Source organism: Mauremys reevesii, linkage group 6, assembly GCF_016161935.1.
Source record: "Mauremys reevesii isolate NIE-2019 linkage group 6, ASM1616193v1, whole genome shotgun sequence".
Taxonomy (NCBI): domain Eukaryota; kingdom Metazoa; phylum Chordata; order Testudines; family Geoemydidae; genus Mauremys; species Mauremys reevesii.
The window spans coordinates 5,648,686-5,669,023 of NC_052628.1; the positions used below are offsets into that span (position 1 = coordinate 5,648,686).

General features: G+C 41.5%; 1 protein-coding gene across 3 annotated transcripts in view; it reads left to right on the forward strand.

The window, feature by feature from the left end:
- The window catches only part of KIAA1328 (KIAA1328 ortholog), a 258,387-nt gene that overhangs the window by 96,824 nt on the left and 141,225 nt on the right, over positions 1-20,338 (forward strand). For all 3 annotated transcript variants that reach the window (XM_039543310.1, XM_039543309.1, XM_039543308.1), the window contains one exon: positions 17,221-17,348. In XM_039543310.1, the coding sequence (XP_039399244.1) occupies positions 17,221-17,348 (128 nt within the window). The remainder of the gene's footprint in view (positions 1-17,220; positions 17,349-20,338) is intronic.

Genomic DNA, 20,338 nt, shown 5'->3' on the forward strand with positions numbered 1-20,338 from the left:
AAATTAAATTTATTTTTTTTTTTTTGATGCCCAATCACTTAGTTTTGTGATTTTTTTGAAGTTTCTTCACTCTTTTGCTCTTTTTTTAGTCTTTCTTGAGTAGTTTAGTATCTTCTCCTGCAAACTTGCTCACCAAACTGTTTTCTTCTCCAGATCATTTATGAATAAATTGAATAGGATTGAGGAGGACTGACCCTTGGGAACCCCTACTCAATACCTACTCTTCTCTCTCTTTTGAGAATTTATTCTCCCCTTTGTTCCCCCTCCTTTAACCAGTTCTCAATCCATGAAAGGACCTTTCTTTTTTCCCTTTGACAGCTTAATTTTACAGCAGCCTTTGGTAAGAACCTTTGGAAGGCTACCTTGACAAATCCAAAGTACCACTGGATCCCCTTGTCCCCCTTCTTTGTTGTTGTTTCACATGAACTCTACAGATTAGTAAGACACGATTTCATGTTAGACACGATTTCCCTTACATGTACCATGTTGGCTATATTTTCATGTTTTCTATGTGTTTATTGTTTTTATTATTTTTTACTTTTTTGCTATTTTGCGACTTTTAGGCTACCGACTACGGTCCTGTAGTGCTCATCACCCCCTATAGCCCTTTTTTTTACTTAAATTATATAACTTCCAGTCATCGTCATCATTCCAGTTATCGGACAGGTTACAACAGGTAGTTAATAGTTCTTTCACAACTGATGGGAGTTCACACTCTCTTTTGTTCTCTTATTGGTCCCGTGACTTGATGTGGTCTTGACTTGTTAATGTTTTTTATATCAATTAATTCCAAAACCTCCTCTAGTGACACTTCAATCTGTGACAGTTCTCCAGATTTGTCACCTACAAATCCAGCTCAGGTCTTTGAAATCCCCAACAAGCTCAGCCGTGAAGACTGAGCCAAAGAGTTAGTTTCTTATAAGCGCTCCTTTTTTTTTTTTTGACTTGATTTTCATTTTTGATGTCTTTGCATTTTGACTGCTTGTCTTGCTTGGGCTTCATGTTATTATATTTCCTTTGTCTTTTTTTGTTTTTTTTGGCTACTCCTCTTTTTTTTTCTTTTTGTTCTTCTTTACTACTTTGCACTTTCTTTGCACTTTTTTTGTTTGTGTTTGTTTTTTTTTCTATTTTTTTTGACTTTTTTTTTTTTAAGAAGTTTTTTTTTTTAATCTTTTTTTTTATCTTTTAGTTTCTTTTACATGGTTGTTTTTATTTTTTTTTTCTTTTTTACTTTTTTTACTTTTTGAAGTTTTGGGTTAATTTAAAATTAGGCCTTGAAGTTGGGTGTCTATTATGGTGTCTTTAAAAGATTTTTCACTTAACTTTACCCCTTTTTTTTTTTGTGTCCCTTTTTTTTCATTTTTGTATTTTCCCCCTTTTGAAATTAAAGGCCACAGTGTCCAGCAGTTGAGATGTTCTTATTGTTCGGTGCATTTGCAAGCGGTCCTGTATTATGGTCCTCTCGCTCCCAGCTCCTCCTGCTCCACCTCTCGATTCCATCTAGGGACTCCTCTCCTTGTCTCCTCCTCTGTGGCCTCCCACTCAGAGTTCCAGTACCATATCTCCAGCTTTTTGAGAAATTTTATCATTGCATTAAGTTGAGAAATTTTCCAAAATCCAATATGGGTGAAATGTTCCCAGTCAATATATTTTTAATTGATTTTATTTCTATATTTTCTAATTTTTATTTCATCATCATTATTACCCTCTTGTCCTGGTCGATAATATTACTGACCATGGTCTTTTTTTTATTTTACTAGAGCATGAAATTTATATCCATAGAGACTCTATGGATTCTGTGGAAGAATTCTATGGAACCTGTTTGGGATTTTTTTTTTTTTTTTTATCATATAACCCCTTTCTTTTACCTGTTCTGTCCTCCCTGTCCTTCCGGTATATTTTGGTACCGATTGATTTTGATCCCATTTCTCTCATTGTGTCCATTATCTGTGATGCCTATTATATCTATATATATCATTATTATATCTGCACTTTAGTTCACACTCTCTAGTATTATCATTATTATCTTTTTTATTATTGCACTTGCAATTAGCTTTTTTAACTTGTCCCTGTTTGATTGTCTGTAGCCTTTTTTTTTGTTTCTTAGTTTATTGTCTCTGACTATCATCTGATCGGCCTCTACATTCTGCTCCTGACTATAACCTGGAGATTTCTATCCTGCTCTCTCTCCTAAGAGAAGACTTCCTCCGCTCTGAGTCTCCTCTGCAGCAGTCGGCTTTCATCCATCTCCCATCTCTAAAACTCTTAAAACTGCTCTGTCTTCTCTGTCCCTCTTCTGGGACCCCTCTCATGAGATTCCGCTTCAACAAGAAGTGCAGTCTCTTGCTATATGCACTGTAGAAGAGGGAGTGGGGATTGTATTTAAGGTACTTTCTCACTCCCAAGAAAAAGGGTGGGCTTACCTGATATTAGACCTCAACACCTCTATCCAAGAAGTTCAAGTCCACCTTCATCGCTCCTTCCCAGGACCAGAAGGTTGCTCTCAACCCCAGGGATATGCATTTTCACATCGCGATACAACCATAATGCAAGTGCTTCCTGAGGTTTGTGTTGAACAACAAATACTAGCAGTATTGAGCCCTGTCCTTTGTGCTTCCTACAGCGCCCTCCGTCTTCACCAAGTATGCAGAGCCATATTGTTCTACCTGGGTGGAACACAATCCTTACAGAAATTGCCCATGCTGTTTCTGGCTTACACAGAAAAAGTAAAAGGAGAAGCTGTGTCTATGCAGAAAATATCAAACTGGATTACCCAATGCATCAAGTCATGTTACCAGCTAGCAGGCATGCAGCTGCCCAGCAGAGTAGGTGCTCGCTTCATCAGGGCACAGTTCACCTCTGTGGTCTCTCTAGTGAACCTCCCAATTTGGGGCTTTGCAGAGCAGCAACCTGGTCATCCATATGCACATTTACAAAGCACTGTGCATTAGCGTAGGCAGCCAGGGATGATGCAAGATTTGGAAGATCTGTGTTGCAATCCGTATTTACAGAGATTCCTCATACCCACTCCCTGTGGGGCTATTGCTAGGGAGTCCCCCCATGTGTAATATGTATACAGACTAACACTCGAGAGGTGACTTTCCTGTATACTAAATAATGTTCTTTGAGATGTGTAGTCCATCTACATGTTCCACAGCCCACCCACCATCCCCGCAGTGGTTAAGGAATGCAGTGTGGTGTGGTGGCTCCATCCTTTATACCCTCGCAAAGCACATGAAGAAAGGGAAGGGCGCATGTGCTGCTTTGATAGGTACTGTGGACTAGATAATTCTCTGATGCATGCAGAGTGGATGTGCATTCTCCTAATGTTGAAAAAAATATATATATATATATATACACACACTGTGATAGACTCAGGCCAGTTGGGAACAGCAGAGTAGTAGAAGGGAGATATACTGCCCACTGGATAAGCAGTTTTCTGTTCCCTGAGTGACCAAAGCAGGGGCTGCTCCAGGCTAATGAGAACACCTGACTCCAATTAACCTGCTAAGAGTCAGGTGAGGCTGTTAAGCATCTGACTCTAATCAAGGTCCCTCGGATGCTATAAAAGGGCTCACTCCAGTCAGGCCAGAGGGAGCCAGGGAGCCAGAGGAGAGGAAGTGCGTGCGAGGAACTTGGGAGCAAGAGGCTTGCAAGAAGCTGACAGTGAGTAGGCACTGCTGGAGGACTGAGAAGTATAAGCATTATCAGACATCAGGAGGAAGGTCCGGTGGTGAGGACAAAGAAGGTGTTTGGAGGAGGCCATGGGGAAGTAGCCCAGGGAGTTGTAGCTGTCGCGCAACTGAACCAGGAGGCACTATAGGCAGCTGCAATCCACAGGGCCCTGGGCTGGAACCCGGAGTAGAGGGCGGGCCCAGGTTCCTCCCAAACCTCCCAACTCCTGATCAAACACAGGAGGAATTGACCTGGACTATGGCTTCTACCAGAGGGGAAAGTCTCTGGGCTGTTTCCCAACCCACACGGTGAATCTGTGAGGTGAGCAAATCCCAAAGAACATCAGTTACTGTACAGGTAAATAACTTGATTTGCTGATACAAAGCTGGGGTCAGCCAGAGGTAAGCATCTTCACCATGGAACAGTGGGAAGTTTTGTGAGTTGTGCACTAGATTCCCAGAGGTCAGTCTAACCCATGGATGCTTTCCCGTTAGCTCTTAACCAAGTTTACGCCTTCCCTTCTGACAGGATAATCTGTGAAGAGTTATCTGGGTGACCCCTGGATGGCTCTAAACTAGATGCTGCATAGATGAAGCCAGCTGTCCTTGGGGATGCTACAAATCCCAGTACTTCACTTCAATTTAGAACCCCTGTCATTGGATAATGTGGCTTTGGAGAGGTCAAGCTTGGGGTGGGGGCTGAGTGGGAATTTAGTTCATTTGTCAGACACCATTCACTTCCAAGGTATATTAGAGGCTGTAGATTCCCCCCCCCCCACCTTAGAAAAGACTCTTTTCAGCACTCAGCTTCCTACAAGAGTTCTACTGTGGAACTAATTTTCTTTCTTTATTGCATTGTGTGAATGCCCCAAAGCCCCTATAACTATCTGGGTCCCATTGTTCTAGGTGCTGTACTGACAAAAGGCCATTTCTGCCTTGAGCGTACAGTCCAAATAGTAGTGTTTGGATGTTAGTAGATGGTGTTGGCCATGTGATCCCTCCTTGTACTTCTGTTTTTCTGGTGCAGGGGAATTACTAGTCCCTTCATTCCATACTGGAGGTGAAGGGGTAGGAGGGGGGAAATGTTTTTTCCTATCTAAGCGTAGGGTCTGTACTTGAGGTACACCAGTCTGGAGATCCTCCCGCTTAAGATTTGCAGGTGAACATTTGTGAGTTTAGGGCTTCTGTTTGTATTTAGCACTCCAGGGTTTGTTTTTGTGTGTCCCTGCTTGTGTGAGAGAGATCTATTTCTGGGCCCTACTAGAGAGAAAATATTTTTAGAAGTTTTGTTGACATGATTAATCATGGTTCTTTGTTCTGTTTCTTTAATGTAATCTCTTTAGTAATCGTGAATCACAAGGGAACAGAGGACACCAGAATGTCTTCAGATTTTGGTGGCGATGGTTCTGCTTGTCTGTGCTAGCTAGTGGAATGGTGTGTCCCCTTCTTGATCTGGAACTAGAGGTACTGAAATACAGATAGCTAAATCCGTGTGAAGGAAAACAAGTTGTGTTTTTAATTCTCAGCTCTAAAGAGAACTGTGTCGTTTCTCTAAACAAAGTCTTGCATTCTGAGCTATAGGGTTCATATTAGTGCACAGTGGTTGCTTGGAGAGAGAATAGCACTAGTAAAAGCAGCAGAACACGCCCTCTTTCATACAATATGGTTTGAGAGCTTGGCTTTGTAAATGATGTAGCAATGTGCATGTATTAATGAGGGGTATAATAGGTTTCAGTGAAACTGGGAGATAAGATGTGTTAATCTTGTATATTAAGTAGTCCTACAACAATGAACCTTATAATGAGACTGTTATTAAATCTTTTCTTCATTGGCTTTAGTACAGTGTAACCAGCACTTCTCAGTGTGGTGCATTTAAGGCCAGTTTCTAGAAGAAAGCACTAACTTTCTGAAGCCTTTGTCATTCTGAAATACGCGTCTAAATTACAGAGATGCAGCTGATACACATGAAAGAAAAGTGACTCTCTACCGTGCGCTGGCACACGAGATTTTTGTTTTAAAAAAATTTAAATTAGTAATAATACTTGTACAGAATTTGTTGATTTGACCTCAGCTGCCTTTCAGAAGAGAGAGCCTTGCATTTCCCTCATCAACAGTGTTGCTAGCAGATTGTGTTCTAACAAGGTTAGAAAAGCTGTCAAAATAGCAATAGTTCTAAAAGGAAAAACAAAATTAGCTAGAATGATCTATGATTCTGTATAGTTATAATGAGAACAGCGTGCAGGCTGTTATTTCACCAGCGCAAACAGTACCGCAAAGAGGGCAAGACTTCCTGGCATATTGAGCTTTTCTTTCTCCCTATCCTTGTCCAGCAACAAGCCTTAGTGTTTTTCATCCAAGGATCACAAGACATAGGGGGGCACAGATGCCCATTTTACAGATGGGGAATGAGACACTTAAACTATTTGCTGCTGCTTTAAGTGCATTCTGATAAGAAGTCACACTAGCCAAGCCTGATGTAGGCAATGCAGGCTGCAAAAATGCAACTGAGGGAGGTAACAACAAACAAAAGATTTATCCTGATTTTGAGGACTCAGCCGCAGCAAGGAATTGAACCGGAAACCTTTGTATCTGAGCATAGCGGAACTGCCACATGGATTAAGGAGGATCTGCTTTTCTCTCAATATTATTTCTATTTGAGGTCCAGAAGAAAAGGTTTCAGCCAGAGGCATCAAATATATAAAATTGTGAAGAGTGATGATTGTTTTTCACAAGGAAGCAACAAGACTTAGAGCACTATGTATTCCTCGGTGGTCACCCATTCCAATATTAACCAGGACCAAACCTGGTTAGCTTCGTTATAAAATGAGCTGATGCTTTGTGATCTTACATTCTCATTCTCTGCAAAGCAGCCGCCCTTTTAATTTAATATGCATGCTTTTTAATTCAGATGGCGGTCCTGTAGCTCTGCCTTTAGTCAGTTCAGGTTTTACAGCCCTGGTGTCTTTCTCATCTCCTGATAACCCCCCACCGTGTCCTCCAAACAGCTGCCACCCAGTTCATACTTTATCCTGTTAAATAACTCCCATTAATGTGCCTTGATGGAACAGGATGAGCATCCCTCTGCTATTTAAGATACCTCATTTCCCCCACAGGCTAAAACCACCTTTTTTCCTCTCAGACTCCTTAAAGGAGGGAGGCCTGTTGTCAAATTAGAGAAAAGAGCACAGCTGTTTGCATGTCAAGTAGTAGTGGTCTGACTAAGAGCTTTAATGTAAACAGTAACAGTTGCTACTATAAAAGGTTTTTAAATTCTCACAAAGGTCTCCAAATAAACACCCAGCATTTCTAGAGAGAGGTATTTTATGTAATACCATGAATGAATGTGAATAAAGGGGACTCATTTTAGGAAGAATGGTATCAGTAGGATTACACAGGACTTGCATGTTTCATAATGAATTGTTATACCCTTCTATATGACAAAATTAACCTCCAGGTTTGACAGTTACTCTCTTCTTAAAATTTAGGAAGAATGCTGTGGCTCTATAAAATGTGAGGCTATTACAATCCCCATCAATGGCCACTAGGGGGAGCGTTAGGTTTATTTTTCTTCTCTCTGGAGCTGACCAGTGCTTTTGTCATCTTTGCAGATGCACATATGGTAGAATATTATCATTTTATGGTTACAATTATGAGCAATTTGATAGAAAATGACAGATAAATTATGCAGTGTTCCTTTTATTTGTTTTAATTTTGCACTCTAAATATGTAAAAGGAAAAAACAGCATGGGTTTTTTTTTGTTTTTTTTTTGGTGGTGGTGGGAGGTGTACTACTCTCTTTGGCTTTGCATTCTTCCAATACAGCACAGGTTGAGTTTACTTTTTTACTGCACACGATTAAATATGTGCAGCCCTTCACAGATGCTGTGAGTATTACTGGGGAGAAATCATGTGTTACTAAATCCTCAAGGCTCCCCATCAGAAGGATCATACCTCTAACAATTACGATGGACAAATGCATAAGTAATACAGTTCTTGACCATTTCCAAGAGAAACTGCATCCACTCAACTCAGATAATGGCTGCACCACCCAAGGAAATGCTAAAGGAAATTTGTATATTCCTAAAATCAATATGGATTTTGGCAAAGCTTCCTTAATGAACCCAGGTGCGATCTCATCTCTCTCTCTCTTTTCTGGCCCTTGTTTGAGCATTCTATACTATCACAATTTTTAAACCACGAATAAAACCCTGTTGCTGCATATGCTGGAGCTAGCAATTGCTTATAAAGAATAATGTTTTGTATTGTGTGTATTCTGTTTATTCAGTTCTTATATTGGGTCTGTCACCGTGATATCTGAGCACCTTTTACTTGTGCATTAAGCAACTTAACTAGTATCTGTTGTGTGTGATTCTTTCTTTCTCTCTCCCTCTCCCCAGGGGGAAAGTTGTGTGAGCAGTTTTTAATTTTTTTATGTTTATTTTTATTTTTATTCATGCTTATTATATGGGTGCTGCAGCATGTGTGCATTTCGCATTAAATGAAAAGTGTTGTGTTGTGTCTTTACCCACCTTTGGGCAAGGCAAGCTGTCTAGCTTGACCGGCACATCCAGCAGTGATAATTTTTAAGACATATGGGCCCAATTCTGAGCTCCTTGCTTGAGCAAACTGTCTACTGACGTTTCTGATTTTTTCAGATTAAGAAACTCATTGGTCCATAGTAAGAACTTTGAGGTAAAATAACCCGACTTCTGTGGGTTAATTAGGGTGTTCACATACCATGAGGAATTAATTTTAACTTTGAAAGCTCTTAGTCTGTCCCTTTTAGTCTTGCTGTAGTGACCTTTGGTTTGACCAGTTTTCAGATGCTCTACATCAGTGGTCCCCAACGTGGTGCCCGCGGGCGCCGTGGCACCTGCCGGGGCATTTATGTGCTCCCGCCTAGTGCCCAGCTGGGGAGACAAGCTGCGGCCCTGCACCTGCTGGGGACAGAGAATTCCGGGGCTGCAGGCTGTGGGCACTGGTGTTCTCGGCCCCTGGCAGGTGCGGGGGCCGTGGCTTAAGCCAGAGAGAAGCCGGGGCCCCGCGCCTGCCGGGGGCAGAGAACTCTGGGGCTGCAGGCGCCGGTGTTTGCTGTCCTCGCAGCTTCTCTCCAGCTTCTCTCTTCTCTCTGGATTCATATATTATGTTATATTAAATATAATGTTTTTCGTATTATTTAATGTACAAATACAAAATAAGCCTTGAAAAATTGTTGGCGCCCGCCACACTCTTCTGAAAACATGAATGTGCTACTGGCCACAGAAAGGTTGGGGACCACTGCTCTACATTGTATTGTATTAGCTCAGTGTTTTCAAATTTATTTTAAATGTATCCTCTGGAAAGCCATCAGCTAAGCAGAATAAAGTGGCTTGGTAGCTGCGAATACTAGCTCATGTAAATCTGTCACTGTAGCCCCTGTAATTTTCATCTTATTTGTAGAAATAAATCACATTGGTACTTTGACCAGTATAGGAAGCTTAGTGCTTGTCATTGCTTTTTAAATCAATTTTAACAATTACTGTGCAGGTGGTATGGGTGGAGACGGAAAGGAAACTGCATGTTTAAGTTACTCTGGACTTATTGAAGCCAGATGGGAACAGAAGAGATTTGAATCTGGATATTGTACATATGCTGTGTGAAAGCTCAAAAGGACTACCCTAGTCTAGTCCCTAACTTTGTTCTGAATGCTGTAGCTTTTGCTTAAGGTGGGTAACCATAACTTAAGTAATTTGTATGCGCCTTATGCAGTCTTGGCTCACTTCAAAGTGTAATCAAGTCATGAACTAATTATGATACCATATTCCCAAAGAATGTAAATTTAATTTCCCTTCAAACAGAATGGGAATGTATTAGCAGTTCCTTTATATGAGAGGTATATCATTCAATAACATGATGATGATGCTTCAAACCGGAGTGTGATTCTTAACTTTTGTGAGCATTGTGACCTTTTTCCTTATGTGTCTTCCTCTTTTACTCTTGCATCTTGGATTAGTTTACTAGCTACTGGTTAATAGCATTAAAATATTCAAGTGTGAATGAAAACATGTCTCTTGGGCTTCACATTTGAGAGCATAGCATTATATTATTATACTTACCTTGCTCCTTCGTAGTGCTTTCAGATACTTGTTTCCTGAAGTCCCAAGGAAGTTTTGACTTGAACTGAAGACTCTTGCACCAGTGTTCACGCCTGCTCCAGAACCTTTTTAATACATTGAAAAATGGATGTGCAGAAATTTCCCTAGCAGCTTCTTAACCTGATTGTGCCAGACAGTCCACATAAGCTAGGTTGCATAAGAACCAGGGAAGTGAAGTTGTTCATAAAACATTTAATTAACTTCAGTCTTCACGGCGTCTTCAGAATTTAGGTAATAAAGCTACGTGGAAGTTACCAGGCTTCACCTTTTCACAGAACAATAATTCACATAGGTTCAAACCACATTTTTTTTGTGGTGTAGCTTTGAAGGCCCAAGAAGCATGTGTTGTGGCCAGACTCTGCTTTGTGGCAATGCATTCATATTGTTCCTGTTGTTCTGAGGTGAACCGAACAGGGGGCTGGAGGAGGAAATAAGTGTGTGTAGTGCATATATTTCAAATACAAGTTGTATAATAAACTGTGTCATTAAAGAGCAGTGTGATCTTCTAATTAAATTTAGGTCTTAGTCCACAATGCAGCACAGTGTAGGTATGTGGGGGAGGGGGGAATTGCAGAGTGTACCACAATTTGTGCTCTTACTGCCTTGTGTGGACCCTGCTGGTGTGAACTAAAAAGTACCTAATTTCTGTTAACATAGTCCAGTTTGAAGGAAGACTGTGTTAATGCAACTAGGCAGCTTTTAGTTCTTGCCAGCAGTAACCACAGGGGGAAGAGTGCAACATTTTGGTGCACTCTGGAATTCACACTCCCTGTAGTCTGCACTGTGGTGCCGGTGAGACACAGCCTTACCCTTGCTTAGAATCTTAGAACACTTTGGTGTAGATTTTAATGTTCTTACAACATGCTTGTTTATAAAAAAAATAAACTGCTAGTATTGTGCATGTGGCTTTTCATGTGTGAGTAGATGAAGCCACATCATGTTGGTTCTTGGTTTGTTTTTGATCAGGAAGAAGGGAGAGCCTGCAGGTGGAGATGGGAGTGGCATCTGTATCGTTGCTTTTCTTAAGGAACGATGTAGTTTTTCTCCTATCGATATACAAAATATTTTTGTACTGCTTCAGAAAGAGAAGGTAAAGCATTGATCACCTACCATGTCAATATATCGAAAAAAGTTGTGCTTGGATGATTTAATTAAAAAAATAATTCAGACCCAACTTCAGATCCAGTTCACTTTTAATTAAATTTACTTTGAGCTTAGGCAAACAGCTGATGATGGGTCATCAGTGTTCTCGAAGACTGTTCATGAAGCCCTGCTTATCTTGTGATTTTTTGCTATTATAATAAGCTTTAAACTTTTAAATGTAATTTAAGCCTTACAAACAACTTTTTTATAATGTTGTTCAGAGAGCGTACACTGAATTCACTGTGGTGGACCACATGTAAATGTTCAGAGACAGGTTTGACTGGCCCGGTGACAAAATTTCTTACTGTGAAGCATCTGAGTCAGTCATAGGCTGTTTCTAAAGCATGAACATTCAAAGACAATGGTGAGTGCCAGTGCAACAGGAGGTCCCAGGTTAGTGCTGCTGTAGAGTGCCAGACTGAAGACCTTTCTTTGTCACAAAACAGCTGCAGCAGCCTACTGGCGGTGAAAAGTTCTACAACCTCTGTACCTGCACCAATCCTCTTCCTCTCTGACTTGAACACCCCTAGGAATGAAGGGAGTTCACTCTGTGTCAGTCCTTGTCCTCTGGGTTGAGACTGCCGTCAAGGGCAATAACTAGTCCTGATTTACCAGGATATCTGTCCATTGGCAGGGATTGAAAAATGTACTAGCCCGTGCAAAAGATACATGCGCTGACAAGCCTCCCCCACGCCCTGCCAAGATCACAGGCCCTAACGCCCGCACGTCCCTACCATTTGAAAGGATAGAGCAGTCACACACATACTGTAACCTATTGGCAACTTTTATATTTTAATAACTTATGATATATTTCTTATATGTCTCCTTTCCCAGATTCACTCCACTTTTTCTTCTTCCCATAATAATCTCTGGACCTGCAGAAAATCCTCCACAGGGTGAGGGGCTGCATGGAGGACAGGATGGGTTGAGTCCCACTTGCTAAAACAGGTGGAGATCTACATGCAGAGGATCAACATGACATGGGCTTGTGAATAAGGAAGGTCCAGTGGTTAGAGTATTAGTTTGAACCACAGTCTGCCACAGACATCCTTTGTCATCTTGGGCACATTGCTTACTCTCTTTGTGCCTCAGTTTGCCATCTGTACAATGGGGTAAGAGCCCTGCCTTACCTCACCTCACAGAGGTGTTGTGAGGATAAATACATTAAAGATGGTGAGGTGCTTGGTACTGTGGTGATGGGGACCATATAATACCCAAGGTAGATAACTGGGCCCCTTGTCATTGGTTTATGATTGTAAAACAGTGTCATTTGAAATTCCATCTTCCCTTGATAATAGCCTCTCGAAAATGTCCTTTTGGGACAGAAACTTCTCATGCTTGTTCTGTCTTAAGGCTTCATCTCTTTACAAATTTGAGGCAAGAAATATCATTTTCTTTTGAACAACAAAGGGTGAGAATCTGTTTTAAATAAAAATTCCTGCTGCTTATTCTCCCCTCCCACCCTCAGGGGAATAATTCAGAAAAGATTGAACTTTGAAACTTTGGCAAGTAACTGGTCCTTGTTGTGAAGTCCCTGCTTGGCTAAATATGAAAATGTTCTAGATTAGCAGATTAGGGAACATGTTTGGAATTCTACCAAGTTGTAAAGCAGTGAGTACGGTTAGAGAAAGATGCACCGGTTGATTGTTTTTCAGTGTTACGCAGGTGAATATGCAGAAATGAAAAGCTTTACTAGCGAAGCTACTGGAGGAAGTAGGCTCTGTAAGCCAAAGAATACAGTGGTGCTCATAGTTGTTAGGGTTTCCCCCCTTCACTCTTAACTCTGGGGTACAGATGTGGGGAACCACATGAAATACCCCCCATAGCTTATATTCTACCAACTTAGGTTAAAACTTCCCCAAGCACAAATTGCTTTCCTTGTCCTTGGACGGTATTGCTGCCACCACCAAGTGTTTTACAGAAAAATTCAGAGAAGGGTCACTTGGAATCCCTATTCCCCCAAAATATCCCCCTAAGTGCCTTCTCCCCCTTTCCTGGGGAGGCTTGAGAATAATATACCCACCAGTTGGTTACAATGTGAGCACAGACCAGACCCTTTGTCTTTAGGACACTGAAAATCAATCAGGTTCTTAAAAGAAGAACTTTATTTTAAAGAAAAAGTAAAAGAATCACACCTGCAAAATCAGGATGGAAAGTAACTTTACTGGGTAATAAGATTTAAAACACAGAGGACTCCCCTCTGGACTCAGCGTCACAGTTTCAAAAACAGGAATAAAACTACCTTTGTAGCATAGGAAAATTCACAAGTCCAGAACAAAAGATAACCTAACGCATTTCCTTGCCTTACTTACAATTTCTGTAATTTTAGATGGATCACTCCAAGTATGTTTTCAGGAGATGTTGTACCTGCTTGGTCTCTCCCTCCATCCGGAGAGGGATGAAACAAATAGAGCCACAAACAAAGCTTCCCCCCACACCCTGATTTGAAAGTATCTTCTTTCCCCATTGGTCCTTCTGGTCAGGTGCCAACTAGGTGATTTGAGCTACTTAATCCCTTACAGGTAAAGTAATTCAGTACAGCTGCCGCAGAGGGATTTTATGCTACCCTTTTCTTTATATTTATGACAGCTGTATACACCGTGTGTGGTGCATACCATTGGCAAGGGCAGCACCACCTGCGGGATGGGCAGTTTGCCTTGGGCCCCCAAACTGAGTGGCTGAAATTTGGCCCAGTAGCCCTTCCGTCATGATGGATAGGCCATTGTGCCAAACCTGAGTGGAGCTGCAACCTTGTGCAGCAAGTCGCATTGCCACTCACTGAACTTTGGCCTCTCGATGGAGGGGCAGCTGGGCCAGACCTTGGTGGCTCCATGTGAAGTTAAGCTAGTGGTTCAGTTGTGCGTACTATGTGAAAAATTTCTGGGGGAGCCCCTGGTAGAACCTCCAGGTTTTCAATTAAAAACAAACAAACCAAATGTTAGGAAATTAAATGGGGGTGGGGAACGCTGTGTTGTTGCAACATTACAGTTTGCACTGTGAACATTACAAAAAGTCAAGCAAATGTTAACATGCCTACCGTGTAGATGTGTAGTATTTGCTATTATTTTTTCCTAAGGATGCTGTAGAGGGACCTTGACTCCCTGACTACTGGGAAACTGGTAGATATAATACAGCTGCTTATACTTCTAAACTCATGAGGGGGCTGCTGGTACTGCCAAGAATCCTAAGTGCCCCAGAGGGGGCACGTTGGAGCGGTAGGCGGTAGCCATGGTTCTGCCCCAATCCTGTATGTCCTGGCCTCCGCAAGCATAATGCTACTAGCACCTGCTGCCTGGGCAATCCCGGCTCTCCAAGACAAACCTCTCAAAGCAAGGTTTTTGCTTCTAAGAGCCATAAATGAACTCTGTATCTATGACTTTAGTCTATTGTTTCACTAAATGAATCCTATAAAATAGACAGGTTATGCAGCATGGTGAATTAATATTGCTGTTAAAACCTGAACCTTTGCATTTCCTCACTTCTTATGATTCTCTTGTTACTGTACAAGCTTAATACTGCATTAATAAACTTTTTGTGCGTAACAAATTACAATAATTCAGGTGTTAATTTTTTGTGCAACAAATGAGAATACAGTTCAGTGAACTCCTAAACAGCTCTAATCAGATAATTAATATCTTGTTAATCCAGTATTTGGACTCTTGAACTCTTAAAGAGATGTGATCTTATTTGAGCATTTAGCTATGTTTCAATTCTAGGATTTGTAGTCCTATAGATTTATTCCCCCTCCCGCCCCCATGAAATTTGTGAGTTTCTTCAAAGCAGATTGTGAAAGTATTTTATCAGCCTGTGTGTCTATATAGGTACTCATAGCCTCCTCATCAACATTGTATCATTCCCTATTAAATGGTGTATTTGCATTTGTGTATGGCATAGAATCTTGTTAATTCCTACAAAGTAAGGTGCTCTTTCCCCACGTTTAGTAAAGATTTAATAGAGTGGAAGAGTAATATCTCATATTAAGGCTTGCGTCTTAGAAAATTATACTGCAGTAAATGAACTAGCTTAGTAAGAAGTATCATCATAGCTAAAACTAAGCTACATTTGTCTAAATGAATGAACAGAGAACACTGATATATTATACCTTTTTTGTTTGATTGCTTACTCGTTACTTCACAATGAATGTCTCTAGTATTGTGTGAACGAACACGGTTTTATCTTCTAATGCAGGGATTCCTAACCACTGTCACAATGTGAACCATATTTAAAAAGGGAAAAAGTCTCATGGACTTCTTTCCTCCCATTCATGCACATGCATCACCCCTCCCATTTGTGAACGCACAATAGCCTTTCGACAATGCTAGCCATTGCTGACGTGTAGAAGTAATGTTAGGGAAGCAAGTCATGTTTTCAGCTCTCTTTTAATTAAATTGAGCAGCTAGAAGCAAGAAGAGACATCATCACGTGCACAGCAAGTGCTTCAAAGTTGCCAGTGGCCCACGGAGCAGAGTTTGGGACCCTCTGGTGTAATGCATTCCCACTGTATTACTTTCTTTAGGTTTGACTCTCATACTCTATGATTTTCATGTTTGAAATACAGAACTATGTGTAATGCACTGGCAAGAACAAGAATAGATATGCCCCCACTATGTGTGTACCCCAAAGCCCATTAGGGTATACATTCCACTCACCCACATCGATAGGGAACAGCAATAGGCAGATAGTGGGGTAAAGTCCTGTTGTATGAGGGAGGGGCTGTTGGAGGCAGAGTGAATTAAGAGAGACATAAAAAATTGATAAAGATAGGACTGTCTGTTTTTATATTCTGCCACATAACATGGGTTTAAATGAATTTGCCTATAATTTGTCTTCAAATACTGACATTTAACTCTTAGGCCGTATAAATGTACTGGCTTTTTCTACAGTAAAATTCATGCCCTGCGTCCAGGCTAATATGTTCACCCACTATAAACATTACTGCCTATGGTTACAGCCGGAATAAAAAATTCCTTTTATATACATCATAGCTGGCAGAGACTCCTGAGACCACCACAAATCACTTCAGCCTTTTGGTGCTCTCTGACAAAATGCACAGAAATGTAAAACCACTCAGGCTTCAGATGGATTGACCAGAAAAAGCAATTAGCTTATTTAGACCATTGTTTGTACCCTCCTTTATCTCAAGATGCTGAGCAAAGGTGTTTTAGAAGCTCTCCTTATTACTTTAGCATTAGATCTTAATCACCTCCCTTCTGCTCCCTCCCCAAAAAGCTTTGCTCATCCCATTTTTAGCTCTTTTTATTTATTTATTTTTTTAAAGGATCGTAATGGGGAATAACAAAGCGGTGAGTTATTTATGCAGCCATGATTGGCAAAAATGATTGCAACACGAATTTGCCCAGAAGCGATGATTAGATCATAAAAATGTTAAGAAAATCTGTAACTCAACACCATTTTACATATTTGAAGAAGTTTTTGTTCCCTACGTTAATTGTGATGACTTGTTATTAAAGCATTTATTCAGAGTAATCTCTTTGGACATTGAGCCCTTATCCCATCCGCATGCATAATTGAAATCGGGGAGGGGTGGAACGAGGGGGAAGCATAAACGGTTTACCATGCTAAATGAGCAAGAGAGGGAATTACACAATGATAGGTGAAGAGCAGATTTATCTCCTTTTGGAATTTCAGTGCTGCAAGCAAGGCAGGACACTATTGCTAATATCCTTGCAAATACCACAGTTTGCTGCTTCTACAGATAACAATCCAAAAATCATTGCTAGTCTCTGAAAGGCCTGTAGTCCTGCAACTGTGGCTGTGTTTATGATCCATCAGTAGTTCATATTGGGCACCAAATCCATAGCTGTACTTAAAAAGTGGAATATTTTCTGAGTTGGCTATTGGTAATTAAAGCATTGGCACTATCCTCCTTAGCTGAATACAAATAGGACCACATATGCAAAGAGGGCCGTAACTGCGGTAACTGAAATGTCATAACCTACCTCCTGTACTCATCCCTTCAAGTGTTGGTAAATTTGGTGAGGGTTCGTCTCTGTCTTATGGGTGGGGGATAAGGTTGCACTTGGTCTTTTCGTTTCCCTTCAGGCACATCCATAGTAACCATCCATCTCCACCCTCCTGCTTCTCCCCCCGCACTCCATGCACACATGGTGTGTCTTTCTCTGAACTCTGCATTTTATGGCTTCAGTTACCACATGACTAAAGCAGATTTACACAGAGTAAATTCGGTATTTGTTAGATTTTTACTTTTCAATATGGAATATTTTTTTCCCCTTAACTTGCTGTCTCACCTCTGCAGCAGCAGTACAGAGAATGCCAGGAACTTCTGAGCCTGTATCAGAAGTATCTATCTGAACAACAAGAAAAGCTAACGGTCTCTCTCTCAGAGCTTGGTGCTGCCAAGCTGAAGGAGCAGCAGGTAAGCTCTCTCCCCATACCATTTCTTTAATGACTATATTGCCGATCCCGTTGAAACACCCTTTCACTTGCTGTCAGAGCTGTAACTGTAAATGTGTTGTCTTATGGTATATAAATGTTCTTGCACTATTCTGTGATTGGCATTTCCATGGCCCTTTTCCCTAATACATGGACTAGAGGTAAGAAGCAACCCTTGGATCAGTAAATCAGGTCAAGTTCATTGATTCTACTGTAATGCAGCGGGAGCTGTGAAGAATCCCTTTCTTTGCAGTCTAAGGGAAAAGGTAAAGGGTGCTGTTGCCTTCCTTGAGCCCTTTTGGACAACGTGTGCTTCATGGAGAATTTGCTATCATTTTAGAAATAGCCTTTTAAATTTCCAGCATAATTTTCAGTGAGTGAAAAAGAGATGGAAGCAGGTGAGCTTGGCTGATAAGAATTTTTCCAGTCTATCGGGGAGTTCATCTCTTTTTGAACCTTCATAAAACAACTACTAATTGCACATAAAGTTAAAAGAGAAAATATTGGTTGAGATGCTGTATGTCCTACCTAAGTGGTTAAGTGGTCTAAGGTTCCCGTATGCTGAAACCGGAAAGTAGCTAAAGACCTTGCTATTAGTGATTTGCTGATAGCTAGTTACTTGATTTATGTACCTGCTGATAGCTGATCCTTTTGCCAGGATGAAGATAATGGCTCTGACCAACGTTATTCTTATCTACTCTTCTTCAAAAAAATTGCCTCTGCAGATCTCCACTCTTGGTGTCTCACATGAGCCTATAGCTTCTAATAGTGGTATAGCTTTTAGGTCTTGAGCCTTGAAGCATCTGCTAGGGGCTTCTATTATCATAACAGTTATGTGCTGGCAATGATCTCAGCACTGTAGGTGGCACACTGTGCTTTGTGGAGCTTACATTCTAACAAAACTACACAGACACAGCGAGCTATTGATAAAGTCTATCTTGGTGAGTGGTGTTTGGCTTTTCTTTTTAATAAGTGTGTAACAGCACTTAACTCTGTATTTAGAAAGAGGAACTGACTTTTCCCTTCAGTTTCCTGTTGTATACAATGTCCTGCTGGTGAGGTTTGGGTTTTATAAATATTGATAGACATTTTTGTGTTCTGCCACATTTAAATCTTGTGTATCTTTGTCTGGTGTGGCATTCCTAAGATTAGCAAATCTTGCCTGAGAACTTCTGGTCCTGCTGTTCTCTCTCATACTTGCACTTCACTGGGGAATTTGAAAAAGCCAAGTTGAAGCTCTCTCAGTAGTTCAGCACAGACCAGCCTGGCAGTGCCAGCTGTGTTTGGGGTGAGGCGAGTTATGTTTGAGATTTTTTTACCTTCAACCAGTTGAGAGACAGACAGATGTCTTTAGCTCTTGCTCCTGGGTAATACCTGGTATCAGGACATCCACCATAGCTTCTATGCCAAAATATAAAGACAGACACAAGTAAAAAAGCATCACCTCAATAATTGGTGGATCAGCACATATCAGTGCAGCACCTAGTGCTCATTGCCATTTGATGAATAGTTTGGTGCCAAGGACCGTCATGGAGTCATGACTGGGACCGACTTCAACTCCAGTGTCTGAAATGTGGTGCATTGAGACCTTCCACCTTGCTTGTCCCATTTGCCCTCCTTTATCCCATTTTAGTGGCAGCAACTCGTTTACCTATTTAAGATGAGGCCTCTTCATTGCTGGCTCCTTTCTAAATTTAGCTCTGCTGACACTTCTTGGTCAAACTTCTGTGAACCTCAAGGTATTGAGCTCCTCTTCTGTGAACTCCTACTGGTTGCAGTCTAGCCATGTTTCTCTCTCCTTTTCTCACTGCAACTATGTCTACTCTACACAGTTAACACAGGTGGTTGGTACCTAGGTCTGAGCACCTGGGGTAGCCTGGCCTGGGTGTGGCCATCCCCACTGCAAAGCATACCCACATTACTGTGTCCTCATTATATCTGCACTCACCTGTATGTGGGGGGTGTCAGGGCTGATTCCCCACTCTGGCACTTTGAGTGCAGAAGTTGGGGGCCCGCAAGGATTCTAAAAATTAATACTGGCCACTACAGGCTAGTATTAAACTCCCAAGGTCACAGCTTCTCTCTGATCTTGGATGGGTAGATGCTGCCACCACCCAAGTGCAAACCCTCCCCCCCTTTTGAGAACTAAGGAAAGAGCACTTGGGAATTCCTTCCTTTGGGGCAGTGGTCCCCAACCTTTTTTGTCTGGCGGGCGCCAGACGACGAGCCACGAAGGACTGTGGCAGCGGACGAGCATCCGCCGAAATGCCGCCAAAATTTGGCAGCATTTTGGCGGCAACGCCTCTGGATGACGCTGTTTGTCGGCAGCAAGCAGCGTCATCCAGAGGCGTCGCCGCCGAAATGCTTCAGAATTTCGGTGGCATTTCGGCAGATGCTCGTCCGCCAGCCAGTACGTGGGCGCACTTAGATGCCCAGGCGGGCACCATGGCACCCGCGGGCACTGCGTTGGGGACCCCTGCTTTGGGGTACCCTCAAGCCCTTTCACCCCCCCCCCCCCCGCCACCCCCGGGGAAGAGCTGAGAAAGAAAACACAGGAAATCAGCTGTTGCCACCAGCTAATTAAACAACATTGCACAAACCTCCCAGGACACCAAAAATTCAATCCTGTTCTAAAAAAGGTAAATTTTATTAAAAACAAAAAGAAAGAAAATACATCTGGAACATAGGCTTTTGCTAGATTTTAAAAACCCACTTATACAAATTAAATGTCAAGAATAACCTTCTTGAGGTCCAGCTTAAAGGTTACAAGCAAAACAAAAGCATTTGGGGTTAGCACAGAGTCCAAAAGCCATAAGAAATAAACAAAATAAACCTAATCACATCTTCCTACACATTTTTTGTTCTACCTATGTATCTTGGTTTCCAAATAAGCAATTTCTAGGTATGATTCTGATGATTTTCATACCTGGCCGTCAGCGTCTCACAGCGTAACTGCTGCCCTGTTCCCCTCTA